The 26,219-nt window shown below is 41.5% G+C and overlaps 1 protein-coding gene across 4 annotated transcripts in view; it reads right to left on the minus strand.

Annotated features, from left to right (window-relative positions):
* Positions 1-11,419, minus strand: part of steap3 (STEAP family member 3, metalloreductase) — a 48,529-nt gene extending 37,110 nt beyond the window's left edge. For 3 of the 4 annotated variants that reach the window (XM_073047567.1, XM_073047570.1, XM_073047571.1), the window contains exon 1: positions 6,878-6,962. In XM_073047567.1, coding sequence (XP_072903668.1) covers positions 6,878-6,928 — 51 coding nt within the window. In that variant the 5' untranslated portion in view covers positions 6,929-6,962. Of the gene's footprint in view, positions 1-6,877; positions 6,963-11,333 lie in introns of those variants that run through there. The other variant, XM_073047568.1, reaches the window with a different exon arrangement.
* Positions 11,420-26,219: the final 14,800 nt, after the last annotated feature.

The raw sequence follows: 26,219 nt of genomic DNA on the forward strand, positions 1-26,219 counted from the left end.
CCCATTGAGAAAACAGCCTATGCATTTTTTCCTTCTACCAAAGTGCATGACCATACACTTGCCTACTCTATATTCTATCTGCCACTTCATTGCTCATTTTCCCAATATCTTTAGATGCTTCTGCAGACTCCCTGCTTCCTCAACACTACCTGCTCCTCCAGCTACCTTTGTTTCACCTGCAAACTTGGCCACAAAGCATTCAGTTTCATTGTCCAAGTCTTTGATACATGGAAATCATTACATCTGGTTAAGATGGCACTACCAAACATATGTGTCAGCTTTTGGTCGTCAAAAATTAAGAAATCTGACTAAAAATACCTTTCCTGAGGTAAATTGTCAAGTCAAGTTTATTGTCATTTCGACCATAAACTGCTGGTACAGTACTCCAGGACCCTGGTGCTACATGAAACACAAAACTACACGAGACTATGTGAGACAGCACAAGGCTACACTAGACTACGTAAAAACAACATAAAAACTGCATTAGACTACAGACCTGCGCAGGACTACATAAAGTGCACAAAACAGTGCAGGGCAGTACAATAATTAATAACAAAACAATAAGCACAGAAGAGGAGAAATTATAATATAATAATAAATGGCGTAGATGTCAGTCTAGACTCTTGAGTATTGAGGAGTCTGATGGCTTGGGGGAAGAAACTGTTACATAGTCTGGTCGTGAGGGCCTGAATGTTTCGGTACCTTTTACCAGATGGCAGGAGGGAGAAGAGTTTGTGTGAGGGGTGCATGGGGTCCTTCACAATACTGTCGGCTTTGCGGGTGCAGCGTGTGGTGTAAATGTCTGTAATGGCGGGAAGAGAGACCCCGATGATTTTCTCAGCTGACCTCACTATCTGCTGCAGGGTCTTGCAATCTGAGACGGTGCAATTCCAGAACCAGGCAGTGATGCAGCTGCTCAGGATGCTCTCAATACAACCCCTGTAGAATGTGTTGAGGATGGGGGGTGTGGGAGATGGACTTTTCTCAGCCTTTGCAGGAAGTAGCGATGCTGCTGGGCTAAATTGTGTTAAAGTATTGCTGCAAACAGTGAAGGGTGAGCGATGGCAAGTCAAGTTCGGGGTAAGAGCTGAGATGGTGTTGCAGATGGAGTTCCAATGCCCATTTAGGTGGCCCTGGAGTGAGGCTGGATCACTCTGGGTGCTGAAAGGAGACGACGCGGCTTGGACTGAGAAGTTCCAATGCCCATTTAACTGGTCCAGGAGCGAAGTTGGATTGCTCTGGGCACTGAGCTGATCTGGAGGGCTTGACAGCATCTTCAGGCTTGACAACAGAATCCAGGCCTGGAACGATTCACTGGGTGGCATGGTCTTGGCTCCAAGTACATCACAGCAGCCGGGTCCATAAGATATAGGAGCAGAATTAGGCCATTTCACCCATCGAGACTGCTCCGCCATTTCATCATGGCTGATCCAATTTTTCCTCTCAGCTCCAATCTCCTGCCTTCCCTCTGTATCCCCTTATGTCCTGACCAATCAAGAACTATCAACCTCTGCCTTAAACCTACATAAAAACTTGGTCTCCACAGCTGCCTGTGGCAATGAGTTCCACAGATACACCACTCTCTGGCTAAAGAAATTCCTCCTCAAGGTTCCTAGTGTGAGGTACCATATGCTATTTAGACAATTTAAATGCCGGTCCAGATCAGAGGCGAGAATTGATTTCACTCAGTCTCCACGATCCTCATTTCACTCTCCAGAGCATGGAGCCTTCCTTTCGGTGTTTCGTTGTTGGGCCAATTTAAACTCCCGTCCAGACAGACTGATAAGGCAGGGTGTCAGTCTCTCATTCGCCGCCATGGTCACTCCTCTCTCCGTGGTGCTGAGGCTATGAAGACTGCCCTGGCTGCTGTGCTCTGTGCCCGCTAATATGGTGAACCGAGAAGCGAGGCTTTGGGCCTGCTCCGGGGTTTAGATCTGAGGACTCAGTTTTGCTTTGGAATGCTGTGATAGTTCGCTTCAATTATTTGCAGGATTTGTATTTTTCTTTCTCTAGCGCACTGAGTGTTGGTCTTGTATTTTTATTCTTTTTTTTCTTGAATTGGGCTCTTTTCGATTTCTTGCTTGGTGGCTGCCGGTGAGCAAGCAAATCTCAAGATTGTATGATTTATACTGTGTGTTCTTTGATAATAAGTGAATCCTGAATGAAAAGAATCAACACTGATCCAGTGGAACACCATTGATCACCGGCAGCCAATCAGAGAAGGCTCCCTTTATTCCCATTCTTTGCCTCCTGCAGCCAATCTTCTAGCCATGCTAGTATCTCTCCTGTAGTACCATGGACTCTTATTTGTAGGAAGTGGAGAAGGAGGAGAGGTGAGGGGAGAATATGGGTGGTGGTGGAATCCACATGGAGATGACAAAAGTTGTGGGATGCGTAGACTGGTTGCGTGGTAGCAGAGGACCAGGGGAACCTATTCCTGTTGTGCCTCAGAAGTGGGGAAATGAGCAAGGGCTGACATATGGAACTAGAAGTGATGAGGGTGAGGGCTTCACCAAAAGCAGTGAATAGTAGGGGTGGGGGGGGGGGGGGTAGAAGCCTGGTTTCTGAAAAAGGAGAGTATCTCGGATGCCCAAAGTGTAAAGCCTCGTCACAGAAACAAATATGGTGGAGATGAAGGAAATAGCATCCTTGCAAATGACAGGATGGGAAGAGTTGTATTTATGGGAAATGTGGGAGACAGTGGGATTGTAGGAGATCTCCCTCACCCTCTCCATCTGCCCACCACCACATACACACGCCTCACAATGGTTTCTGTTCTTGTACTCTTCACTTTATGTCAGATTCCATCATTTGTACTTAATGACTCCCAGACTCATGCTTCATTCCCTCTCCTCCCTCCCCTACCAGTCCATGCTTCCCCTCACCTTCTCCCTCCACTATGTCCATCCTCCCTCTCATCTCCTCCTCCCCTACCTGTCCATCCTACTCTTCCCCTACCAGTCTATCCTCCTCCACCTGTCCATCCCATTAGCCTTCACCAATCCCCTGCCAAATTTTGATCTAACCCTTCCCCCACCATTGTTTTTGCTGGTTATTTCCTCTCTTTCTTTCCTGTTCCGACGAAGAGTCTCAACCGGAAATATCTATTATATATTTCTCCCCATACACACGCTGCTTGATCTGCTGGGTTCTTCCTGCTCCTACCTGTGTGCTCCAGATGCCCTGGATCACCAACACTTTAGCCACCATTTGTATTTTTAACCCTCCAAGAGGACCACAGCTTTGTTGAGGTTTGGAAGCCTGTGTGCCTCAATGACCTGGAGAGCTAAGCTGGCTTTATGCTTTGGCTCTCAATAGGGTCACCCATGCCAAACAGGTCAAAGAGCAGAAGACAGTCTAAGAGTGGTCTACCAGTTGTCCAGGTTCGGGGGTTTAGCTCAGGGCTAACCCTGACTGATAAAAGCATATTTGTTACAGAAACAGCAATGAAGAATCCTTCTACATCTGAATGCCATGGTAGTCCCGAGTCTCCAACTGGGACTTGCTTGACTGCGAGTAGTGAAAACCACCAGGAAGCTACTAACACGATGGAGGAAGCCCTGAACACTGCCAGAATGCAAGAATTTCATTGCTGCCCTAAACGCCAGTGCAATGGGCAGTGAAAAATATACATTTAGCAGGAAACTCTGCTCTACAGACCACATTATAATTCCAGTTCGCAGAACAAATGCTGACATAGGACTGGCTTTGTGGTTTAGTGACACCAACAACAGTTTTGTGGAGACACCATCTTCTTTGCATTAGTCCATTCAAAATTAAATTTTCTCATGAAGCAGATGGTTTGTTCAAGGTAATAGCTTCAGCAGATCTCTTCTTAAACATCACAGTTCCAATGCTTTGAGTTCACGGCCAAAAGTTACTCTGTAAAGTCAGTCATTCTATATGCTTTAGCGGTCCAACGGACCCATTAGCACCTTTTTATTTGGAACTGAATATAATCACTGCTGAGATTTGAATTCACTTGTGCAAGTCTTACTCTACTTGTCTGTTCTAATCCTGTATTTTTAATATATTGTTGCAAAACGTAAAAAAAATTCTCAACAATAAAAAATATGCAACATATACATATCTGAGAAAATCAAATGATCCATAAGATAGCAAAGAACATATGAGAAATACAGGGGACACAGAAGTTATTCCCTTGTTTTCTCCTCCGCCTTTTTCATGTTCCACGTAGTCTGAAGTTGAAAAGACTTAAGTATTGTTAACAAAATTTTTAATACCATTCATTAACCAAACCACCAGGAAACAAGTTTTGCCCCAGTGAGAGAATTCAATCATCACCAATATAAGCAAAGTTTCCCTCAGTGATTACATGAAGTTCTCAGTCAAATCAATTATATGCGCTGCAAGCAAGATATCAAACGGAAAAGTTATACCACTAATTAACCAGAACCAAGATCTAGTACCATCTGCAAAAATGCTTTTTGAAATCTTCCTGCTAGCCATAGCCATAAACCAAAAATAAACCATTTCTAAGTGAAACACAAGTGAATCCAGAAAGGGACAGCTGAGAGGATCTTAGAGACTCCCTACCATCTATCCACTGGGGACATGCATCAGGAGCGCAGAGTATGCAGGGCCATAGTATTATTAAGGATCCCACCCATTCAGCATCCTCTTTGACTTTCTACCGTCATCTATGATCCATAAAGACAAGAACGGTCAGGATGGGAAACAGTTTCTTCCCTCAGGCCATTAGGCTTCTGAACTCCCTGCCGCATCGCATTCAAAGTGTCATCGGTTAATCTGTTCCAAACATTACAATATTTAATTTATGCACTTAAGTTTGATATTTATGCATGATTCATCTGTAGATTTTATCCTCACCTGCATAAGTTACTGTGTTTTATACCCTGGTTCAGAAAAACATTGTCTTATTTCTATATACATTATATGGTTATTATACATTCAATACATATATATAGTTAAATAACAATACACTTGAATTGACTTGAAAGTCCGTAGCAGAAACTATTCATTTTTTAAAATCACCAGAAATTTACTATGAAACTCAATGTACATGTTAACTCTCATTTACCCCATCAGTCAAGAAATCCATGATTCAAGTTACAAGGTGTTCAAATCTGACACATACTTTTCAATTTACAAACTGTCCTAGATTTCTTTCAGCCAACACAAGATATTCTTCACTTGATGATGTGACAACCAATATGCACAAAGCATGGTCAAGTAAAGCACAGTGTAAAAAGATCAGATCATTTGTTTCAGTGGTACAAATGAAGGAATACAAATAGGCCACAGAAAGACATCTCAGCTTTAAGTCTTTAATATACTTATTGTAATCCACATTTTTTCCTCTATTGTACTGCCACTGCTGCAAAGCTAACAAATTTCACTATTTATGCTGGTGATATTAACCCTGATTCTGAATTGTGAATTTAAAATCCCTCTAATGTTAAAAAATTCTTTGCCCAGTAACTGGTTAGAAGGAACACAAATAAAGGTTAGAGAATTTAACATTCCTAACTTCCCCTTCATTGAACATCAGAGACGGCACTAGAGATAACTCAGCAGGAAGGGTCTCGGCCTGAAACGTTGACTTTGAGTTTCTCTCCATAGTTGCTGCCTGACTTGCTGTGTTCTGCTCGCACTTCGTGTGTGTTGTCAAGATTTCCAGCATCTGCAAAATCTCGTGTTTTGAGATAATTTACTGGTTCAAAATTATATTCTTCAGAATTTCTTTCAAAGTTTCAGCATTACCCAGCAATTCACCCATTGTCAGGCATTAACCTATGAATTGCTGCAAAAACAGAGCCAGCAATAACATTGTTCATCTTGCTCCACTACTCATAAGCAAAAGCAGCGATGCTTTGCACAAGAACATTTATCAGAGTCTTTACATGAGCAGTAACATCTGAAAGCTGAGAATTCACAGGTGTAAAGTTGATTTTATTTCGAATGTATTGGACTTGCAACATCTCAACAATCCAAGGTTGTTCAATGTCAACAATGCTATTTTCACATTGAAAGGTTAACTACACATATCTCTCTTCAGGAGCCGATGCATGTTGTGCATTAGACTCAACTCCCTCTTTCCTTCAGTCCCACTTTCTTTCCAAAATAGTTATACATTTTTTCAGGTGGAAGTTTAACATAAAGACACTCAACGATTCAGGAACAGCTTCCCCTCTGCTATCCGATTTCTAAATGGACATTGCACCCATGAGCACCAGCTTACAAATTTTTTATTTTTATTTTTTGCACCACTTATATTTAAATATTTAATATATTATTGTAATTCAGTATTTTTTCTCCATTATTATGTATTACAATGTACTGCTGCTGCAAAGTAAACAAATTTCATGACATGTGCCGGTGATATTAAACCTGATTCTGATACAGTATGTTACAGAATTCCACCGTTCCAGAAAGCCTTTCAGATGTGCGGAAAAAATCCAATATATTTTCAGCAGAAATTAACAGAATTATTTGGAAAAACAATGTGGGCAGGAAAAGCCAACCTTGCTAGTGATACCCAGATCCCAGGAATTACCATAGAAAACAAAAAGGTACAATTTTCTGGGTGACAATTTCAGCTATGCCATCGTTTCTCTGAACAGGCAAATGCAAAGGATCTGTACTATTTTAACAAAAGCACAGGGTTACCTGCAGCTCCAGTATTGATCTCTTAATCCATAATGGAAAAGTAGATTATCTGGACATTATCATACTGCATTTTGTAGAGATCTGCACAAATTAGCAGTCACCTTTCCTACTTCATAAATCTCCATACTTTAAAAGTACTTCATAATCTTTACAGAACTTTGTTTGATCTTTAGCAGTGAAAGCTACTGTGTTAACATGAATATTATTAGAATAATCGCTAGCTTACCCTGTGATGTCCTATTGGCTTGCTGTACCTGCAAGTTAGTTTTCTGTTCATTATTACAGCTTCTACAGCAGCATGGCAACGTAGTGGTTAGTGCAACACCTTACAGTACACGTGACCCAGGTTCAATTCCTAACACCGCCCGTAAGGCACTTGTACATTCTCCCCGTGACTGCATGTGTTTCCTACCACAGTCCAAAGACGTGCCCGTTGGTAGATTAATTGGTCATTGTAAATTGTCCCATGATTAGGTTAGAATGAAATCGAGGTTTGCTGGCCAGAGTGGCTTAAGAGCCGGAAGGATTCAGACCACACTGTACCTCAATAAATAAATAAAATAACATATCCTATCACCAAGGAAGAATAAAAGCAGTATTACTGCTGCTGGAACCTTACTTATATCAATTTAAATGTTGCTGTGAAAATAACTGAAATTTCTTACTGATACAGTCTATTACTAACATTGCTGATTTAATCCACATGTACTGATCGTGTCAGACACTGCCACCTGTCATACACACTACTGCTCCTTCATCACTAAATTGATAAACTGGAATTCTTTAATCCATTGCCTTCTGGAGAGTACAATCCTCACCAGGAATGTAAAATGCCTGATATATTTAACACTAATTTTCAGGGTAAATAGGATCAGGTGATAAATACTACCATGCAAAGATTTCCTAAATTCCAGGAACAAAAAATGTAGTTTTGTTATACTGAGCCAGATTTTGAATCACGTGCTGTTTGAAAATACCTTTGTGGAATTGGCATCTTGCATGATTTGAGCAATTTTAATTACCTGGTAAACTGGATAGTGTTGTAATTTAAACAGTGCATTTACTCTTAGGGATGACTACCAATTAATTCCACTTGTGTAGAATGAGAGAGTGGAGAATTCTTTCAGGTTTTAGGACACTGCAATCTCTGTCTCTTTTCTGGGTTCTGCCGAACCTGCTCAACAAAAAGTGCTGGCATCTAATTAATTGGGGCAGCAAGGTAGCATCGTGGTTAGCACAACGTTTTATAGTACAGGTGATCCTGGTTCAATTCCCACCACTACCTGAAAGGAGTTTGTACATTCTCCCCATGACTGCATGGGTTTCTTCCGCATGCTCAGGGTTCCTTCCACAGTTCAAAGACCGTTGAGAGCTTAGTTGGTCAGTGTAAGTTTCCCATGATTAGGTTAGCATTCAAATTGTGCGGTATCTCAATAAATAAATAAATAACAGAATGATTGCATCACTGCTCCAGTGATGTGGGCTGGATTCCATCCTCAGGTGCTATCTATGTGCAGCTCAGATGTTTTCTTTGACTGCTCCAGTTTCCTCATACATGCTAGTCATTTTGAGACTCTGCTCACCTAGCTCTACAGTTCTCAGGCAAGAGAAACATTATTCTTGTCTCTATCATTTCAACTCCCTGAAAATTTTATACAATTTCATGAAGCCACCTCTCACTCTATTAAACTCTTCAGAATAGAGATTTGACCTACTCATTGTCTCATAATGACAGCCAAATAAGAAAGTTGGGTGGAGGGGAGATCCCTCTCTACCAAAGGAGGTGTAAGGTACTCCTTCCCTCCACTAGCCTGCAAATCACCCTTAGGCAAGGTGTAGTATCTGCTTAGCCCCCGATCAGTGTCATGTGAAGCCACGGGAGCGGGGGTGGATAGTCATATGAGCAGCCGGTGCATATCACAAGTCCTGGTTATGCGACCACTGATGCCAGGCAGACAATCTCTGGAGTATTGATAATGGCTGGGGTCACCCATCTTGTAAAGACACTGTCCAGAAGAAGGCAATGGCAAACCACTTCTGTGGAAGAAATTTCTAAAAACAATCACAGTCATGGAAAAGCCATGATCATCTATGTCATATGATGTCAGGAGAGCAAATTTGTGCACAATGAGTTATTTCACTAAAACCCTTTACAAAAATGGTAAAACATCTTTACATTTGCATTTATTTCAACCTGCAAACACCAATGTACCATTTACCTTACACACCTTCATGTTAACTATACGTATGACCATTATGGTTCCTTTGAGCATCAACACAATTATCATTTAAAAAAGTACATTCTACTTTTATTTTCTTCTGCTGGTGGATTACCTCACACTTTTCCACATTGTACGCCGCTTATCTACCAAATCAGTCTCCGTTCATTTAGTTTGCCTACATCCAATTAACTACTCTGGTTTACATGCTGTGTCATATGATGTGGGCGATCATGATATGGAGCGATGTGGTAGCATAGTGGTCAGCACAGCACTCTACAGTACAGGCTTCAATTCTAACCATGCCTGTAAGGAGTTTGTACGTTCTCCTCGTAACCCTCCAGGTGTTCCCCCCCCCCCACATTCCAAAGATGTACAGGTTGGTAGGATAATTGGACATGGTAAACTGGCCCATGATTAGGCTCAGATTAAAATCAGGGGACTGCTGGGTAGTGTGGTTCAAAGGGCCTATTCCATATTGTATCTCAATAAATAAATAAATTAAAGCTCCTTCACCTAATTGAGTACATCTCATCAGAAAACTTGTAAATACTATAACATTACACCAACTGCCGACAGCTCCCAGGAATGGGGGAATAAAAATGTTTAAAACACAGGGCAATGGTGTGGAAAGAGGAAGGTGTATGACAACGGATTCTCTCCCAGGAGGCAAGTTTCTTTCAATTCTATTAAGTGAAGAATAAGAAGGAACCACCAACTTCATTAAATTCTTTTCAGTTTATTAAATCTATTCATGTTCTTCTTTTTAATGCATATCATTTTACAATTATCTGTATGATTTACATCAGTAATAACTCTGCCCCTTGAACATGTCAGATATTCCCTGATCTCCCTTTATTGCTAACTTGATCTAATTGCACCCATGTTTCCAAATCTAGGTAATGTTAATTAAAAATAATGATTCCAAAACCACTCTGTAAATTTATACATTTTATTCTCTTTCTCATTCTGCTATCCTGATAAACGTCAGCTGTGAATTCTCACTCAGCCAAAATATGTAACCAATGAATCAAACTCCTTTAAGATTTTGTAGCAGCTTTTCATATGAGACCCATTTAATAACAAGGAAGAATGTACCCACTGATTCCATGGATCTATAGGTTTCCATTATTCTTGGATGTCTCAGGTGACGGTCAGGTATATTCTGTCAGGTGTATTTCTATGTATATTACAAGTACTTGGTAGCAGTTCCTCCATTTATGAAAAGCTCATGTACTGGGAAAGCAATGCACCTTGCAAAGGCTGGACTAAATGCATCAATATATTCCCATACGTGGAAAGTGGAACATTTTTGGGAAAATTAATGGCTTTGTAAGCCAAAGGTGCATACTCTGAAAAGTCTTAGAAAAGTACAGCACTGAAACAGGTCCTTCGGCCTGCCTTGACAATGCCAAACCATTTCAACTGCCTACTCCCATCGACCTGCACCCAGACCATATCCCTCCATACCCCTGCCTATCCAAACTTCCACACTTTGACGACCCTCTGAGTGAAGAAGTTTCCCCTCACGTTCCCCTTAAACTTTTCACCTTTCACCCTTAACCTCAAGTTGTCGTCCCCTCAACCTCAGTGGAAAAAAGTCTGCATTTACTCTGCCTATACCCCTCATAAATTTCTATACTATATCAAGTGGCATTACGGTGAAAATGTATAAATCAAACATCTGTAAACTGAAAAATGTCTATAAACGTTGTTTAGTTATCCCCATCTACGAGGCAACAATCCCTCCCATTCCTTCTCCCCTACACCCATAACTCATATTAACGGGTGCTAATCCCAATAGAAGAGTGCTCACCAACATTCTTTGCTCTGCAACCTATCACAATTGAATTGTTTATGGCTTAATTTGAACGGAAATGTTAAAACAAACTATTTCCTAACCCTCCACTCCACCCCCCGTCTACGTCGCAGAGAGCGCCTTATTTTAACTACAGAAACTTCCCAAGCTATCCGCTGCAATATGCCCAGTTTATATGTTACGGAATGAATCGTGTAGTTTTACACGTTCGTGCACGCGTCTTGCTTTGAAATCAGAGAAGTGACGTTCAACCAAGAACAGCGGCATTAAACTAACTCTGGCTCCCGACCTCTCGAATGCGGTTCTACTCCGCAATCATCGCGGTTTGCTGCCCTTAAATGTTGTCGAATTGCTTTTCGTTGATTTCATTTTAATGCAAAAGCAGCAATTAATAATAAAAGCGAGCCAAGAGGCTGAAAGCACTCGCACACAAGGAGCGCATACACTTCCTCAAAGTTAAGGTCAAAGCTATGTTACACCACCTGATCCTCCTCTGCCAAATTTAGCAACGTGTCGTGACTCTTCTGACAGAGAAACGAGAAGGAAACAACTCAGTTTAGAAACTCAACACAATTCACTGCAACATTACAACACTGCATTACCACAGCGCGCTCACAAATACATTCCCACTTCACAGTACTTACACGTTGTTCGTGCACTTGGTACAAGCCGAATGCAGATAAGCCATGTGACTAACCGCAGTCAATCTACCGAAAGCCCCTCCTTCCACACTGAACACTGCGATTAGATTAATCTAATCCTAATCAACAGCGAACCTTTCGCTTACTAGGTGTGTCATAATCAACCACTCCCATGGACAACAACCTCACGAAGTACTGTATTCATCGCAAGTTCAAAGCATTCTGAGTTTTCCTCACCAGTCCCAGGCAGGGTATATTGTACACATGGGCCACAAGTAATTACTTAAAATTCTTTGTGGTATTTTTGCCATTTGTATATTCTTTAGCATTTTGCAAAACCAAAGGGAAATATGAATTCATGTGGAGCTTTTTACAGAAAAAAATTGTAGAAACATAAGAAACACAAAAAATGCTGGAGGATCTCAGCAGGTCAGGCAGCATCTATAGAAAATGTATAAAACACAAGAGATTCTGCAGATGCTGGAAGTCCAGAGCAACACACGCAAAATACCAGAGGAACTCGGTAAGTCAGGCAGCATGTATTGAAATGGATAACCAATTGACACTTCAGGCCGAGACCCTTCATCAGGCCATAAGTATTAGAAGAAGGAGAAGACAATTTGTCCTTGAGTCTTTTCCACCGTTCTGCTCAGTTATAGCTGATGATCCACTCAGTGTCATTTGCTGGATATTCCCCAGACTCTTTGTTCTTCTGTATTGATCTCAGACCTCAATGCCTGAGCCACAGTTCTCTCGGGCAGAGAATTCATCACCTTGTTCATCGCTGCCTGCCAATCAAGAAGGGTCAGTTTACTTCCACTTTTTTGCTTTCTATCTGATAACTAATTCTCTCTAGAGGGGTACATTATTTCCAATTCTCAACCCGAAACGTCAACTGAATACACTTTCCCATAGATGCTGCCAGGCAGTAAGACTGCTACATAGCTGCTCTACCTGACTCTGCTTTGGACACTTTTAACTTGCACTGGACACTTATAACTTGTCTTTAACTGACATGTGGCTGTTGTGTTTTACTATTTATGGTTATGTTTATTATTTAGTGTTGCATTTGTTATGTTATGATTGCACTGCTCCTGGGAAACGCTGTCTCATTCTGCCCTGCAGAGCTGATGTACGGTTAGAATGACAATAAAGTTTTTGAATCTTGAATCTTGAATTCCTCCAGCAGGTTGCAAGGTCTAGGAGCTGATTATTGACTTAAAGAGGAGGTCCATGAGCCAGTCCTCACTGGGGGATCAGAGGTGGAGAGGGTCAGCAATTTTAAATGCCTTGATGTTATCATTTCAGAGGATCAGAATCAGAATTAGAATCAAGTTTATTATCACCGACATGCGTCATGAAATTCGTTAACTTGCCAATAGCAATTTAATGCAATACATGATAATATAGAAAGAAAAATTGAAAAATAAATAAATAAGTAAATCAATCACAGTAAGTATATATATATATATCTATATTGAATAGATTAAAAATAGTGCAAAAACAGAAATAATATATTTTTAAAAAGTGAGGTAGTATTCATGGGTTCAATGTCCATTTACAAATCATATGCCAGTGCAGAAGATATGGAGAGTCTGATAGGTTAAGTAAGTGGGCAAGGGTCTGGTAGATGGAGTACAATGTTAGTAAATGCAAAGTCATCCACTTTGGAAGGAAAAATGAAAGAGAAAATTATTATTCAAATGGTTAAAAAAAATTGCAGCATGCTGCTGTGCAGAGGGACCAGGGAGTGTTTGTCATGAACCACAAAAGGTTGGTTTGCAGGTACAGCAGGCTATCCAGAAGGCAAATGGGATGTTGACCTTCAGTGCTAGAGGGATTGAATTTAAGTGTACAGGGTACTGGTGAGGCCGCACCAGGAGTACTGTGTGTGATTCTGGTCTCATTACTTGAGGAAGGATATACTGGCTTTGGAGGTGGTGCAGAGGAGGTTCACCAAGTTGATTCTAGAGAAGAGGAGGTTAGAAATGAGAAGAGATTGAGTCACCTGGGACTGTACTTGCTCAAGTTCAGAAGAATGAGAGGAGATCTTAAAGAAAGATATAAATTTATGAAAGGGATAGATAAGGCAGAGGCAGGAAAATTTTTTCCAGTGGCAGGTGAGACTAGAACTAGGGGATATAGCCACAAGATTCGGGAAGTAGATTTAGGACAGAGATGAGGAGGAACTGCTTTTCCCAGAGGGTGGTGAATTTGTGCAATTCTCTGCCTAATAAAACAGTGGAGGCTACCTCAGTAAATATATTTAAGACCATGTTAGATAGATGTTTGCATTGTAGGGGAATTAATGGGGCAAATGCAGGTTGGTGGAGATGAGCCCATTGCCAGATCAGCCATCTTATGTTCTTATATACCAGATGGCACCAACCAAGCCTCCTGTTTGAGACCTAAGCTACTTATACCATGTATCTCAAAAAGATCACTAATGGTATCTCTGAAACTCTTCCATTTTAAGAAAAGGAGAAATATACCAATATCAATATCCTACCCCAGTACTGATTCCATTCAACCAGCTACACTCATTTGCATGTGCAGCACCAGAGTACTGAAATAGACATTTTATTTCAAACTCTGTTGTGGAGAGCGATACAAAGTGAAGCAGGGGAAACATTTCAAAGATATGCTTAAACAAATATCTGCATCAGGTCATTCCCTTCCTTGACAATTCCTCCTTTCACTTTTTAATCTCACCTCATGGTCCAGATGAGATTACAATTTCTTTGTGGACCAACACCAATATTTTAAAATGAGTTTCTGTGAACATGGTGCTGTGCAACACATAATGAGAACTTAGGTTTATATTAACCATTCCCCTTCAGTCAGCATCTGATCCCAAATGGCAGTTGTATTGTGAAATTAAACCAATACAACTATTTTTTTTAGTTGTGTGCTTTTATGTTAAGTAACCCCTATCTGCTCCATCAGATAGCTCCTGCTGACGAGAGGCTCACCCAGAAAGTCATGAGGCATGGGGTAAGTGGAACCTTGGCTCTTTGGATATAAAATTGGCTTAAAGGAAGAAAACAGAGGGTAGTTGTGGAAGTAAAGTATTCTGCTTGGAGGTTGGTGACTAGTGGAGTGCTGCAGGGATCTGTCCTGGGACCCCTGCTATTTGCGATTTTTATAAATGACCTGGATGTAGAGGTGGAAGGATGGGTGAGTAAGTTTGCGGATGACATGAAGATTGGAGGAGTTGTGGATGGAGCTGCAGGTTGTTGAAGGTTACAAGAGGATATAGACAGGCTGCAGAGTTGGGCAGAAAAATGGCAGATGGAGTTCAATCTGGATAAGTGTGAGGTGATGCATTTTGGAAGGACAAACCAGAAGACTGAGTACAGGATTAATGGTCAGTTACTTAAGAGTGTGGATGAACAAAGGGACCTTGGGGTTCAAATCCATACATCCCTCAAGGCCTCTGCGCAGATTGATAGGGTAGTTAAGAAGGCCTATGGGATGCTAGGCTTCATTAACAGGGGGATTGAGTTCAAGAGTAGAGAGGTCATGTTGCAACTCTAAAAATCTCTGGTGAGACCGCACTTAAGAGAATTGCGTTCAATTCTGGTCACCTCATTATAGGAAGGATGTGGAAGCTATGGAAAGGGTGCAGAGGAGATTTACCAGGATGTTGCCCGGTTTGGAGGACAAGTCACATGAAGCAAGGTTAGCAGAGCTAGGACTTTTCTCTTTGGAGCGTAGAAGAATGAAAGGGCACTTGATAGAGGTCTACAAGATTATGAGAGGTATAGATAGGGTAGATAGTCAGTACCTGTTTCCCAGGGCACCAATAGCAAACACCAGAGGGCATATGTACAAAATTAAGGGAGGGAAGTTTAGGGAAGACATCAGGGGTAAGTTTTTTAGAGAGAGGGTTGTGAGTGCCTGGAATGACTTGCCAGGGATGGTGGTGGAGGCTAAAACATTAGGGGTATTTAAGAGCCTCAGGCAAATGGATGAAAGAAAAATAGAGGGTTATGGGGTAGTGTGGGTTTAGTACTTTTTTTAAAGGATTATATGGGTCAGCACAACATGGAGGGCTGAAGGGCCTGTACTGTGCTGTAGTGTTCTATGGTTCTATATTGCAGTGCCAACATTGTCCTTGTAAACTGGAGTGGAAGTTCTTGATCCTGAGGGAGTATAAAAGAAGAAGATTTAATTAAAAACTGCTGTTCTTCAGGTTAATCAGAGAAAGGTAATGATAGGTCCTGTTGTTGATAGTCCTAATTAATGCCTATTGGGCTGTTTCATTCAGAAAAGCTTCAAGTGACACAACATGCACGTCCTAAAATGAACCTTACACTTGCAATAGACAATAGACAATAGACAGTAGGTGCAGGAGTAGGCCATTCGGCCCTTCTAGCCAGCACCGCCATTCACTGTGATCATGGCTGATCATACACAATCAGTACCCCGTTCCTGCCCTCTCCCCATATCCCTTGACCCCGCTATCTCCAAGAGCTCTATCTAACTCTCTCTTGAAAGCATCCAGAGACTTGGCCTCCACTGCCTTCTGGGGCAGAGCATTCCACATATCCACCACTCTCTGGGTGAAAAAGTTTTTCTGCATCTCTGTTCTAAATGGCTTACCCCTTATTCTTAAACTGCGGCTTCTAGTTCTGGACTCACCCATCAGCGGGAACATGCTTCCTGCCTCCAGTGTGTCCAATCCCTTAATAATCTTATATGTTTCAATCAGATCCCCTCTCATCCTTCTAAATTCCAGTGTATACAAGCCCAGTTGCTCCAATCTTTCAACATATGACAGTCCCGCCATTCCAGGAATTAACCTTGTGAACCTACGCTGCACTCCCTCAATAGCAAGAATGTCCTTCCTCAAATTTGGAGACCAAAACTGCACACAATACTCCAGGTGTGGTCTCACCAGGGCCTTGTACAGCTGCAGAAGGACCTCTTTACTCCTATACTCAATTCCTCTTGTTATAAAAGCCAGCATGCCATTAGCTTTCTTCACTGCCTGCTGTACCTGCATGCTTGCTTTCATTGACTGATGTACAAGAACACCTAGATCTCGTTGTACTTCCCCTTTTTCAAACTTGACTTCATTTAGATAGTAATCTGCCTTCCTGTTCTTGCCACCAAAGTGGATAACCTTACATTTATCCACATTAAACTGCATCTGCCATACATTTGCCCACTCACCTAACCTATCCAAGTCACCCTGCATTCTCATAACATCCTCCTGACATTTCACACTGCCACCCAGCTTTGTGTCATCAAATAGTCAAATAGTGCAAATAGTCAGTCCCTTCAGAAATTTGATAAAAATATGATCTTCAAGTGGTTTTGGTATTTTCAACTTGTTTAGCCTGTCTAGTTTTTTTTCTCTGGAGTTTAGTCTTTAAAGACTTCACTGACCTTGTTGAAATCCTCTCTCCCCAAAGTCCTTCTTATGCTTTCTTTTTTCCCCATCTGTTCCCATGCAGAGTTCAAAAGACTTAGTGTGGTGAGGTGTTTATTAATTAACCAGACATGCTAACAAACTTCTAATAGTTTATCCTTCAGGGATAAAATCACATGTGCATTTAACATATTTATAAACTTACATCCAGATCCGATAGTTATGAACTTGATAAGCCCTTCCCTTAATGCAATATAAAAAAAAATTCCTATTTAAAATTCTGGTGGAACACAGCAGGCCAGGCAGCATCTATAGGGAGAAGCACTGTCGACGTTTTGGGCCAAGACCCTTCGTCCTGATGCTGCCTGGCCTGCTGTGTTCCACCAGCATTTTGTGTGTGTTGCTTGAATTTCCAGCATCTGCAGATTTCCCCGTGTTTCCAATTTAAAATTATTTCTTAGGAAATCTTCAAAATATTACACTTTGGTAGATTTTGATTTAGTTTTAGCACACTGGGAACAATACCATGGAAATGTGATTTAGTATGATTGTATGGGGTGTATAAGGTGTCCAGGGAAGGTTAGCACCTCTGGTGAAGGGGCTCGTCAGAATCAGTATTAGAGTCAGGTTGAATATCACTGACGTATATCGTGAAATGTGTTAACTTTGTGGCAGCTGTATCATGCTGTAGTACAGTAGTACAATAATATTCAAGAGGATACCAAAAGTTTCTTCAGATACAAAAAGTGTGAAAGGGAGGTCAATGTGCGTATCAGACCACTGGAAAACAATGCAGGAGGGGTAGCAATGGGGGGGGGGGGGGAGCAAGGAAGTGGCAGTTGAACTGACTAAGTATTTTGCATCAGCCTTTACTGTGGAAGACACTAGCAGTATGGTGGATGTTACAGGCATCGGGGGTATGAAGTGTATGAAGTGTATAAATAGACAGAAGGTTCTTGGCAAACTGGAAGTCTGAAAGTAGATAAATCATCCAGACCAAATGGAGTACGCCCCAGAGTTCTGAAACAGGAGGCTGAAGAGATCGTGGAGGCATTAGTAATTATCTTTCAAGAATCACTTGATTCTGGATTGATTGCAGAAGACTGGACAATTGTCAAATATCATTCCACTCTTCAGGAAGGGACAGAGGCAGAAGAAAGGTATCTATAGGCCAAATTGTCTGACCTCAGTAGTTAGGAAGATGTTGGAGTCGATTATTAAGGATGAGATCTCAGGGTACTTGGAGGCAAACTTAATGGAGTTCTTTGAGGATATAATGAGCACAGTGGATAGAGGAGAACAGGTGGATGTTATTTACTTGGATTACCAGAAGGTGTTCGATAAGGTGCCACATGAAAGATTTATCCATAAGATAAAAATGCATAGAGTTGAGGGTGATGTATTAGCATGGGTAGAGGACTGGTTAACTAATAGAAAGCAGAGAGTTGGGATACATGGGTGTTACTCTGGTTGGCAATCAGTGGTGAGTGGTGTGCCACAGGGGTTGGTGCTGGGCCCGCAACTGTTCATGATATACATTAAAGATCTGGAAGAGGGGACCGAGTGTAGTATATCTAAGTTTGCTGGTGATACTAAATTGAATGGAAAAGCAAATTGTCCAGGAGTTAGGGAGAGTCTGCAGAGGGATATAGATAGGTTAAGTGAGTAGTCAAGGGTGTGGCAGATGATATACAATTGTTGGTAAATGCGAGGTCATCCACTTTGGAAGAAAAATGAAAGAGCAGATTATTATTTAAATGGTAAAAAATTGCAGCAGCTGCTGTGCAGAGGGACTTGGGAGTGCTTGTGCATGAATCACAAATGTTGGTTTGCAGGTGCCAGTAGGCTATAAGAAGGCAAATGGGATGTTGGCCTTCATTGCCAGAGAGATTGAATTCAAGAGCATGGGGGTTATACTGTTCAGGGAACTGGTGAAGCCACACCAGGAGTACTGTGTGCAGTTCTGGTCTCCTTACTTGAAGAAGGATATACTGGCTTTGGAGGTGGTGCAGAGGAGGTTCACCATGTTGATTCCAGAGATGAGGGGGTTAGAGTATGAGGAGAGATTGAGTCACCTGGGACTGTACTCACTGGAATTCAGAAGAATGAGAGGAGATCTTATAGAAAGATATAAAATTATGAAAGGGATAGATAAGATAGAGGCAGGAAAGTTATTTCCACTGATAGGTGAGACTAGAACTAGAGGATATAGCCTTAAAATTTGAGAAAGTGATTTAGGATGGACATGAGGAGGAACTGCTTTTCCTTGAGGGTAGTGGATGCTACCTCAGTGAATATATATTTTTAAGATAAGGTTGGGTAGATTTTTGCAGAGTAGGGGAATTAAGGGTTATGGGAAAAAGGCAGGTAGGTGGAGATGAGCCCATGGCCAAATCAGCCATGATCTTACTGAATTATGGAGCAGGCTTGACAGGCCAGATGGCCTACTCCTGCTCCTATTTCTTATGTTCTTATGTTTTTATGATAAAATAGACCGTAGTCAGCATGGTTTCCTCAAGGGAAAATCTTGCCTGACATATCTGTTGGAATTCTTTGAAGAAATGACAAGCAGGATAGACAAAGGAGAATTGCTTGAAGTTTTGTACTTGGACTTTCAGAAGGCCTTTGGCAAAGTACCACACACGAGGTTGCTTAACAAGCGACGAGCCCATGGTATTAGAGGAATGATGGTAGCATGCCTAAAGCAGTGTCTGATTGGCAGGAGACAAATTGTGGGAATAAAGGGAGACTTTTCTGGCTCGTTGCTGGTGACTAGTGGTGTTCCTCAGGAGTCTGTGTTGGGACCGATTCTTTTTACATTATATGTCAGTAATTTGGATGATGGAATTGATGGCTTTGTCGCAAAGTTTGCAAATGCTATGAAGATAGGTGGAGGGGCAAGTAGTTTTGAGGAAGTAGAGAGACTACAGAAGGATTTAAACAGATTAGAAGAATGGTCAGAAAAATGGCAGATGGAAAGCAGAGTCAGAAATGTATGGTCATGCACTTTGATTGAAGAAATGAAAGGGTTGACTATTTTCTAAATGGAGAGAAAATACAATAAAAACTGAGGTGTAGGGGGACTTAGGAGTCTTTGTGGAGGATTCCCTGAAGGTTAATTTGCAGGTAGAGTCCATGGTGAGGAAGGCAAATGCAATGTTAGCATTCATTTCAAGAGGACTAGAATATAAAGCAAGGATGTAATGTTGAGACTTTATAAAGCACTGGTGAGGCCTCACTTGGAGTATTGTGAGCATGTTTGATAGGTAGATAGATAGATAAATAGGTACTTTATTGATCCCAAAGGAAATTACATTGTCATAGTTGCACTATAAGAGCACAGATATAAATATTAGAAGAGAAATGGAAAGAATAAAAAGTAAGTTACCACAAACAGTTGAACAGGAAGGGTTCATCATTTCCCTGGCTATAGTTTGACTCCAAGGGGACCTTGCTTTGTGGATCCAGAATTGGCTTGCCCACAGAAGGCAGAGAATGGTTGTGGACGGGTCATATTCTGCATGGAGGTCAGTGACCAGTGATGTGCCTCAGGGATCTGTTCTGGGACCCCTACTCTTTGTGGTTGTTATAAATGATGTGGATGAGGAAGTGGAGGGATGGGTTAGTAAATTTGGTGATGACGCTAAGGTTGGGGGTGTTGTGGATAGTGTGGAGGGCTGTCAGAGGTTACAGCGGGACATCTGTAGAATGCCGAATTGGGCTGAGAAGTGAAAGATGGAGTTCAGCCCAAATAAGTGGGAGGTGGTTCATTTTGGTAGGTCAGATATAATGACAGATTGTAGTATTAATGGTAAGACTCCTGGCAGTGTTGAGGATCATGGGATCTTGGGGTCCAAGTCCATAGGACACTCAAAGCAGCTGCGCAGGTTGACTCTGTAGTTAAGAAAGCATACGATGCATTGGCCTTCATCAATCGTGGAATTGAGTTTAGGAGCCGATTGAGTTACAGCTATATAGGACCCTGGTCAGTCCCTACTTGGAGTACTGTGCTCAGTTCTGGTTGCCTCACTACAGGAAGGCTGTGGAAACTATAGAACGGGTGCAGAGGAGATTTATGAGGATGTTGCCTGGATTGGGGAGCATGACTTATGAGGATAGGTTGAGTGAACTTTGCCTTTTCTCCTTGGAGTGACAGAGGATGAGTGGTGACCTGATAGAGGTGTATAAGGTGATGAGAGGCATTGATCGTGTAAATAGTCAGAGGTCTTTCCCCCAGGCTGAAATGGCTAACATGAGAGGGCACAGTTTTAAGGTGCTTGGAGGTAGGTACAGAGGGGATGTCAGGGGTAAGTTTTTTAGCGTGATAGTGGTGAGTGTGTGGAATGGGCTGCTGGTGATGATGGTGGAGGCAGATACGATAGGGTCTTTTAAGAGACTCCTGGAGCTTAGAAAAATAGAGGGCTATGGGTAACCCTAGGTAATTTATAAGGACATATTCAGCACAGCATTGTGGGCCGAAGTGCTTGTATTATGCCATAGGTTTTCTATATTTAATGAACTTCCAGCTTCAAAAAAATTATCAGCTCACACAGAACCCTTTTCCTATTTTTCTAACTGAAGTGTACAAGTTTGATAATAAATGAACCTTGAACCTTTGAAGTTCATATTTAAAGGTTCCTTTATTATGCATGCAGAATACAGTTCTGAGATTCATCTTGACCAGATAGTCATGAAGCAAAGTAAACCACGGACATCATTCAAAGTAAACCAGAAGCCCCCTGCACAAAGAAAAACAAATTGCACAAACGGCACCATCAACCCAGCCCCATGCAGAAAAACTAATCGTACAAATAGCAAGAACATTAAACTCCAAACTTCGCTGCACAAAAAAACAACCAAATCGCACGAAATGGCATCCAGAGAGATCAGCCAACATGATCATCAGTCTCCTCCCCCACATGAAAAAAATATTGCACAAATGGAAACAAAAGCATTGTGCCCCCCCCATGCAGAAAACAAAAACTGGAAATGGCAAGAGCGTCAGACCTCAGCACTCCACCCGCCCCCCACAACACAATAAAAGCTAACAAGTTGTGCCAAACTGCAGCAAGAAAGAATGGGTGAAACACAGAATATAAGAGACATAAAACTGAAAGACGTATCCTGTATCTCACATCCTTGACCCTTCGATAAAGCTGATTTGAGGCTTTCCAACTTCTCTGTGATTCCTCACAACTTAATTTCACACTTTGGACCGCTCTGAGGCTCATTCAGTGTGAGAATAATTTCTTGTGACATTTTCATAATAGTACTCCTGTTTTGCTTTGAGATATTCATATATGAGATTCAGAATAATTTTAACGTTGAGATAAAGAAAAATTGTTCAAAATCAATAGACAGATCTTTACCCAAGTGGCAGTGCACCTGAAGGTTAATTTCCAGGTTGAGGCTGTGGTGAGGAAGGCAAATGTGAAATTAACATTCATTTCAAGAGGACTAGAATATAAAAAACAAGGATGTAATGTTGAGGCTTTATAAAGCACTGGTGAGGCATTGCAAACATTTTTGGGTCCCTTATCTAAGAAAGGATGTGCTGTCATTGGAAAGGGTTCACAGAAGGTTCACAGAAATGATTCCAGGATGGAAAGTCATCATATGAGGAGCACTTGACGACTTTGGGCCTGTACCCACTGGAATTCAGGAGGAATCTCATTGAATCCTATTGAATGTTGAAAGGTGTCAATACAGTGGATGTGGAAGGATGTTTTCTGTGGTATGGTAGTCTAGAACCAGAGGGCACAGCCTCAGAATGGAGGAACGTCCATTTAGAATGGAGACAAGGATTTCTTTAGCCAGAGAGTGGTGAGTCTGTGGATTTCGAATGCCACAGGTGGCTGTGGAGGCCAACTCATTGGGAATATTTAAGGCAGAAGTTGGTAGATTCTTGACTGGTCAGGGCATGAAGGGATATGGAGAGAAGGCAGGAGATTGGGGCTGAGAGGAAAATTGGATCAGCCATGATGAAATAATGGAGTGGACTGAATAGGTCAAATGGCCTAATTCTTCAGAATCAGAAACAGGTTTATTATCACTGGCATATGTCATGCAGTTCTACTCCTGTACTTTATGGTCTCATGAACTTCTGATTTTACCCAGGTTTCTCCTTGGAAGTCCAGCACAGCTTCAACCAAGAGCACAATCTTTTGCAGTGGGCTTTGTACTGCTGGGTTTCCTTGCAGTACTTTGGTGGAATCTGTCCAGCGTTTCATTACTAGTTCCACTTTGCAAGTTGGTAAATCTACTGTGAAGACTACACCAGACTGTACCTGATTAAGATCTGATGGGAAGAAGCAGCCGCTGGGAAGATAGTCGGTCATTGTTATTTGATTGAAAACAGCTAGTTTGCATTTAATTATTTTAAGGTGTTTGTGTTTTAAGGCCATAGTTTTTAAAAGTGAGTAAAAAATTTTGATAGTATTTTACTGTAAACCCTTCTGTCTCATTTTTAATGCCTGTTAATCCTGGGGTGGGATGTCATCAATTTCAAAGCCCTTCTTGTGAGGACAGTTGGCTGCTGCTGTTGGGAGAGTCCTTTCTACATTGCACTGTTCTGAGTCATGCCCAAAGGAGAATGGGGTCTGGGATTATGTTCAAAGGAGCAATTGAAGCATAGGCGGGATTGGGCTGCGGATAATGTTATTCTTTATTTTTCTAATTTGCCACTTTACATCCAAAGACGATGTTGCAACAGCAGAAACAAATGTCTTTAATTAACGTTTCTGCTGACAGCAGAATAAACACTGCTGAAGACAAACTTCAAATAATGAGTCCCACCCACTCATTTCCTGGCAGAGACCCCTTCCTATTCGTATTTCCAAACGAAGGGCACGGAAATCACATTGGGATGAACATATCTTGTTGCTGCCTCATCCTATGATTAAAAATGTAATTCTGGAAATGGATAAATTTAGTACATATTAATTAAATCACAGAGTGAGAATGAAGTGCTCCCATTGCAGGGGTTTATCATTTTTTTAATCTGTTGTGCTTTTTACTTGGAGTCGTTAAGCACAAGTGTGGGTGGGAGTTATGCAGAATGTTGCGAACAGTTGAGTTTTCAATGAAAACCACTACTGGCTTTCTGAGGTGGAGGATGAAGGCTAACCATGGGAGCTCTGGAGTAATGGTATTATTCAACACAGATGGCTTGAAACAGGACAGAGGCCTTATAAATCACTTTGGGAATGTGATTTACAAACTGCTGAAAGTGCTCATTTCCAATGGTGTTTATTTTTTATTAATGTGTTAACTTGTTATCAGAGTTTTGAGGTTAAGCTACTGAATTCAATCCTGGGTCAAACTGATAGTTTTGCATTCAATATCACTTTATGTCAGTACTAAAAATGATTCAATATAACAGAATATAAAATGATAGAAAATGGTCTAAAAGTTTACAGATATGGAGACATAAAATTTCTAGCCTTTATCAACACACAAACTCACACACAAACACACAGACATGTGCCTACACACACAAAAACACATACACATACACACGCTCACATACAGACATAAACATGCATGCACATACACACACACAAACATACATACACAGAAACACACACATGCCTACACACATGCAAAACACACAAAACACACACGCACACACACAAACACACACATACACAAACACACACACACACAAACACACACACACACACAAACACATACACACACATGCACACACACACACATGCACATGCCCGCACATACACATACACACAGACACATGCGCACACTCACATGCACACACACTCACAAACAGACACACATACACATGGTACAAGGCACATGTTAGCAAGCACATATAAAATGTCAGTAAAATACAATCACATGAAAAAAAAGGTTTGGGATGTTTTGTCTGTGTAATTGGTATTCGGTTCAACCGAAAGAAAAAGTAATATTTGCAGAAGGCGCATGTATGATGTTTCAAAAATGCATAAATCTTGCTTGCAAGGGCAAACAGTTTTTCCTCTTATGTATAAATATTGGTGCCAGACTGTGCCACGTTGTCTGATAATCCAAACTTTCTTTGTCTTAGATTAATAAGTCAATATTCAAAATATTACTAATAATATACCATATTTAATGTGCTTGTGATACCAGATTTCATGGAATTCTACTTCAATAGGAGTTTTTAACCCAGGTACTTTATTTCTAGGCAAAATAATAAGGCTTATAAAATAATTTAACTTTTATATTTGGTGTGGTTTGTTTCACGCTGTGTCCATATTTAGACTGAAAGTGATCATTCGTAATTCTATGATAAGCAGTATTTTAACTCAAGGCTAGTCAGTCAATTGTTTTTGTTCCTGTACCATTTGCTGCCAGGGAAACAAGGCCAGGTGGCTGGCAGCTGCATCCGATCTGTTCATATTTTCAATGACAGGCAAGACAGAGTCGTAGCAATGTTGCCTCCTATGAAATTTAACACGTCAACAAAGAGAATATCATATCGATATGCCAGAAAACCCATCAAGGGTTTCATGCCATGTTACAAATCATCATTTGAATTCCTGACATGATTTTGAAATGTAATTCCATTCACACATTTGTTATTTTTCGTCTTTAGTGTCATTTAGAAAAGGGCCTCAATTGGGTTTTGATTGTGTTCTGTGGCTCAGTTCTATTTGAAAGTTGTTACGAATGTGCCACAACTCTGAGGGGCCGAAGGGTACAAAGTCGCCCCCTCCTTTTTGAGAATCGCAAGATCGCTATTAATTCGGGTCTGGGACCCAGGAAATGAGAGAGAATCCACAAGGTTTGGAATGTGTCCTGGCCTCAGCGAGACAAAGCCACTGATAATGGCCATTGTCTCTTGGAGACGGAATTGTGTATTGAGTACTGTACTATTCATTGAAGCCCCTCAGGGGATGACCAGAGTGGTCTGATTGAGGGATTGCATCATCCCAACCTGATTGACATCTGAGACCCCGTGAGTAAGGATAAAAGAGGGTCTGGGGAACACCCCCTTTAGACGCACCAGGAGAAACACTGGAAAGCCAGTGACAGCGTTTTATAGCGAACGCCGGTGAGAGCTCGTGTGTGTCCTCTCTTGCCTGGGTGGCAGGCTCATCACGGAAGAACGGCTTAGCTAAAGGAGAGGCCACAAGTGAACGGCCACACTAACGAGACTCCGATGGATCGAAATCATAACAGGAATCGGCAAGTTTTTCTCCAAATCTCTCTCTCTCTCCAACCAAAGGCTGCAGCCTGCATGAACTGAGTGACTTTTATATTTCCATCGGACAATACATTATCCCCTAGACAACGATAGAGCTTATTTCTTATTGATTATTATTATACCCGCACTTTTAGATTTAGTATTGTGGTGAACTACATATACCTGTCTGGACTGCTCCTGTGGCTCCTCCCACAGACCCTGCTGACTGCTCCTGTGGCTCCTCCCACAGACCCCTGCTGACTGCTCCTGTGGCTCCTCCCACAGACCCCCTGTATAAAGGCGATTGAGGCCTGAGCCCAGCCTCATT

Source organism: Hemitrygon akajei, chromosome 5 (genome assembly GCF_048418815.1).
Source record: "Hemitrygon akajei chromosome 5, sHemAka1.3, whole genome shotgun sequence".
In the NCBI taxonomy this organism is placed as follows: domain Eukaryota; kingdom Metazoa; phylum Chordata; class Chondrichthyes; order Myliobatiformes; family Dasyatidae; genus Hemitrygon; species Hemitrygon akajei.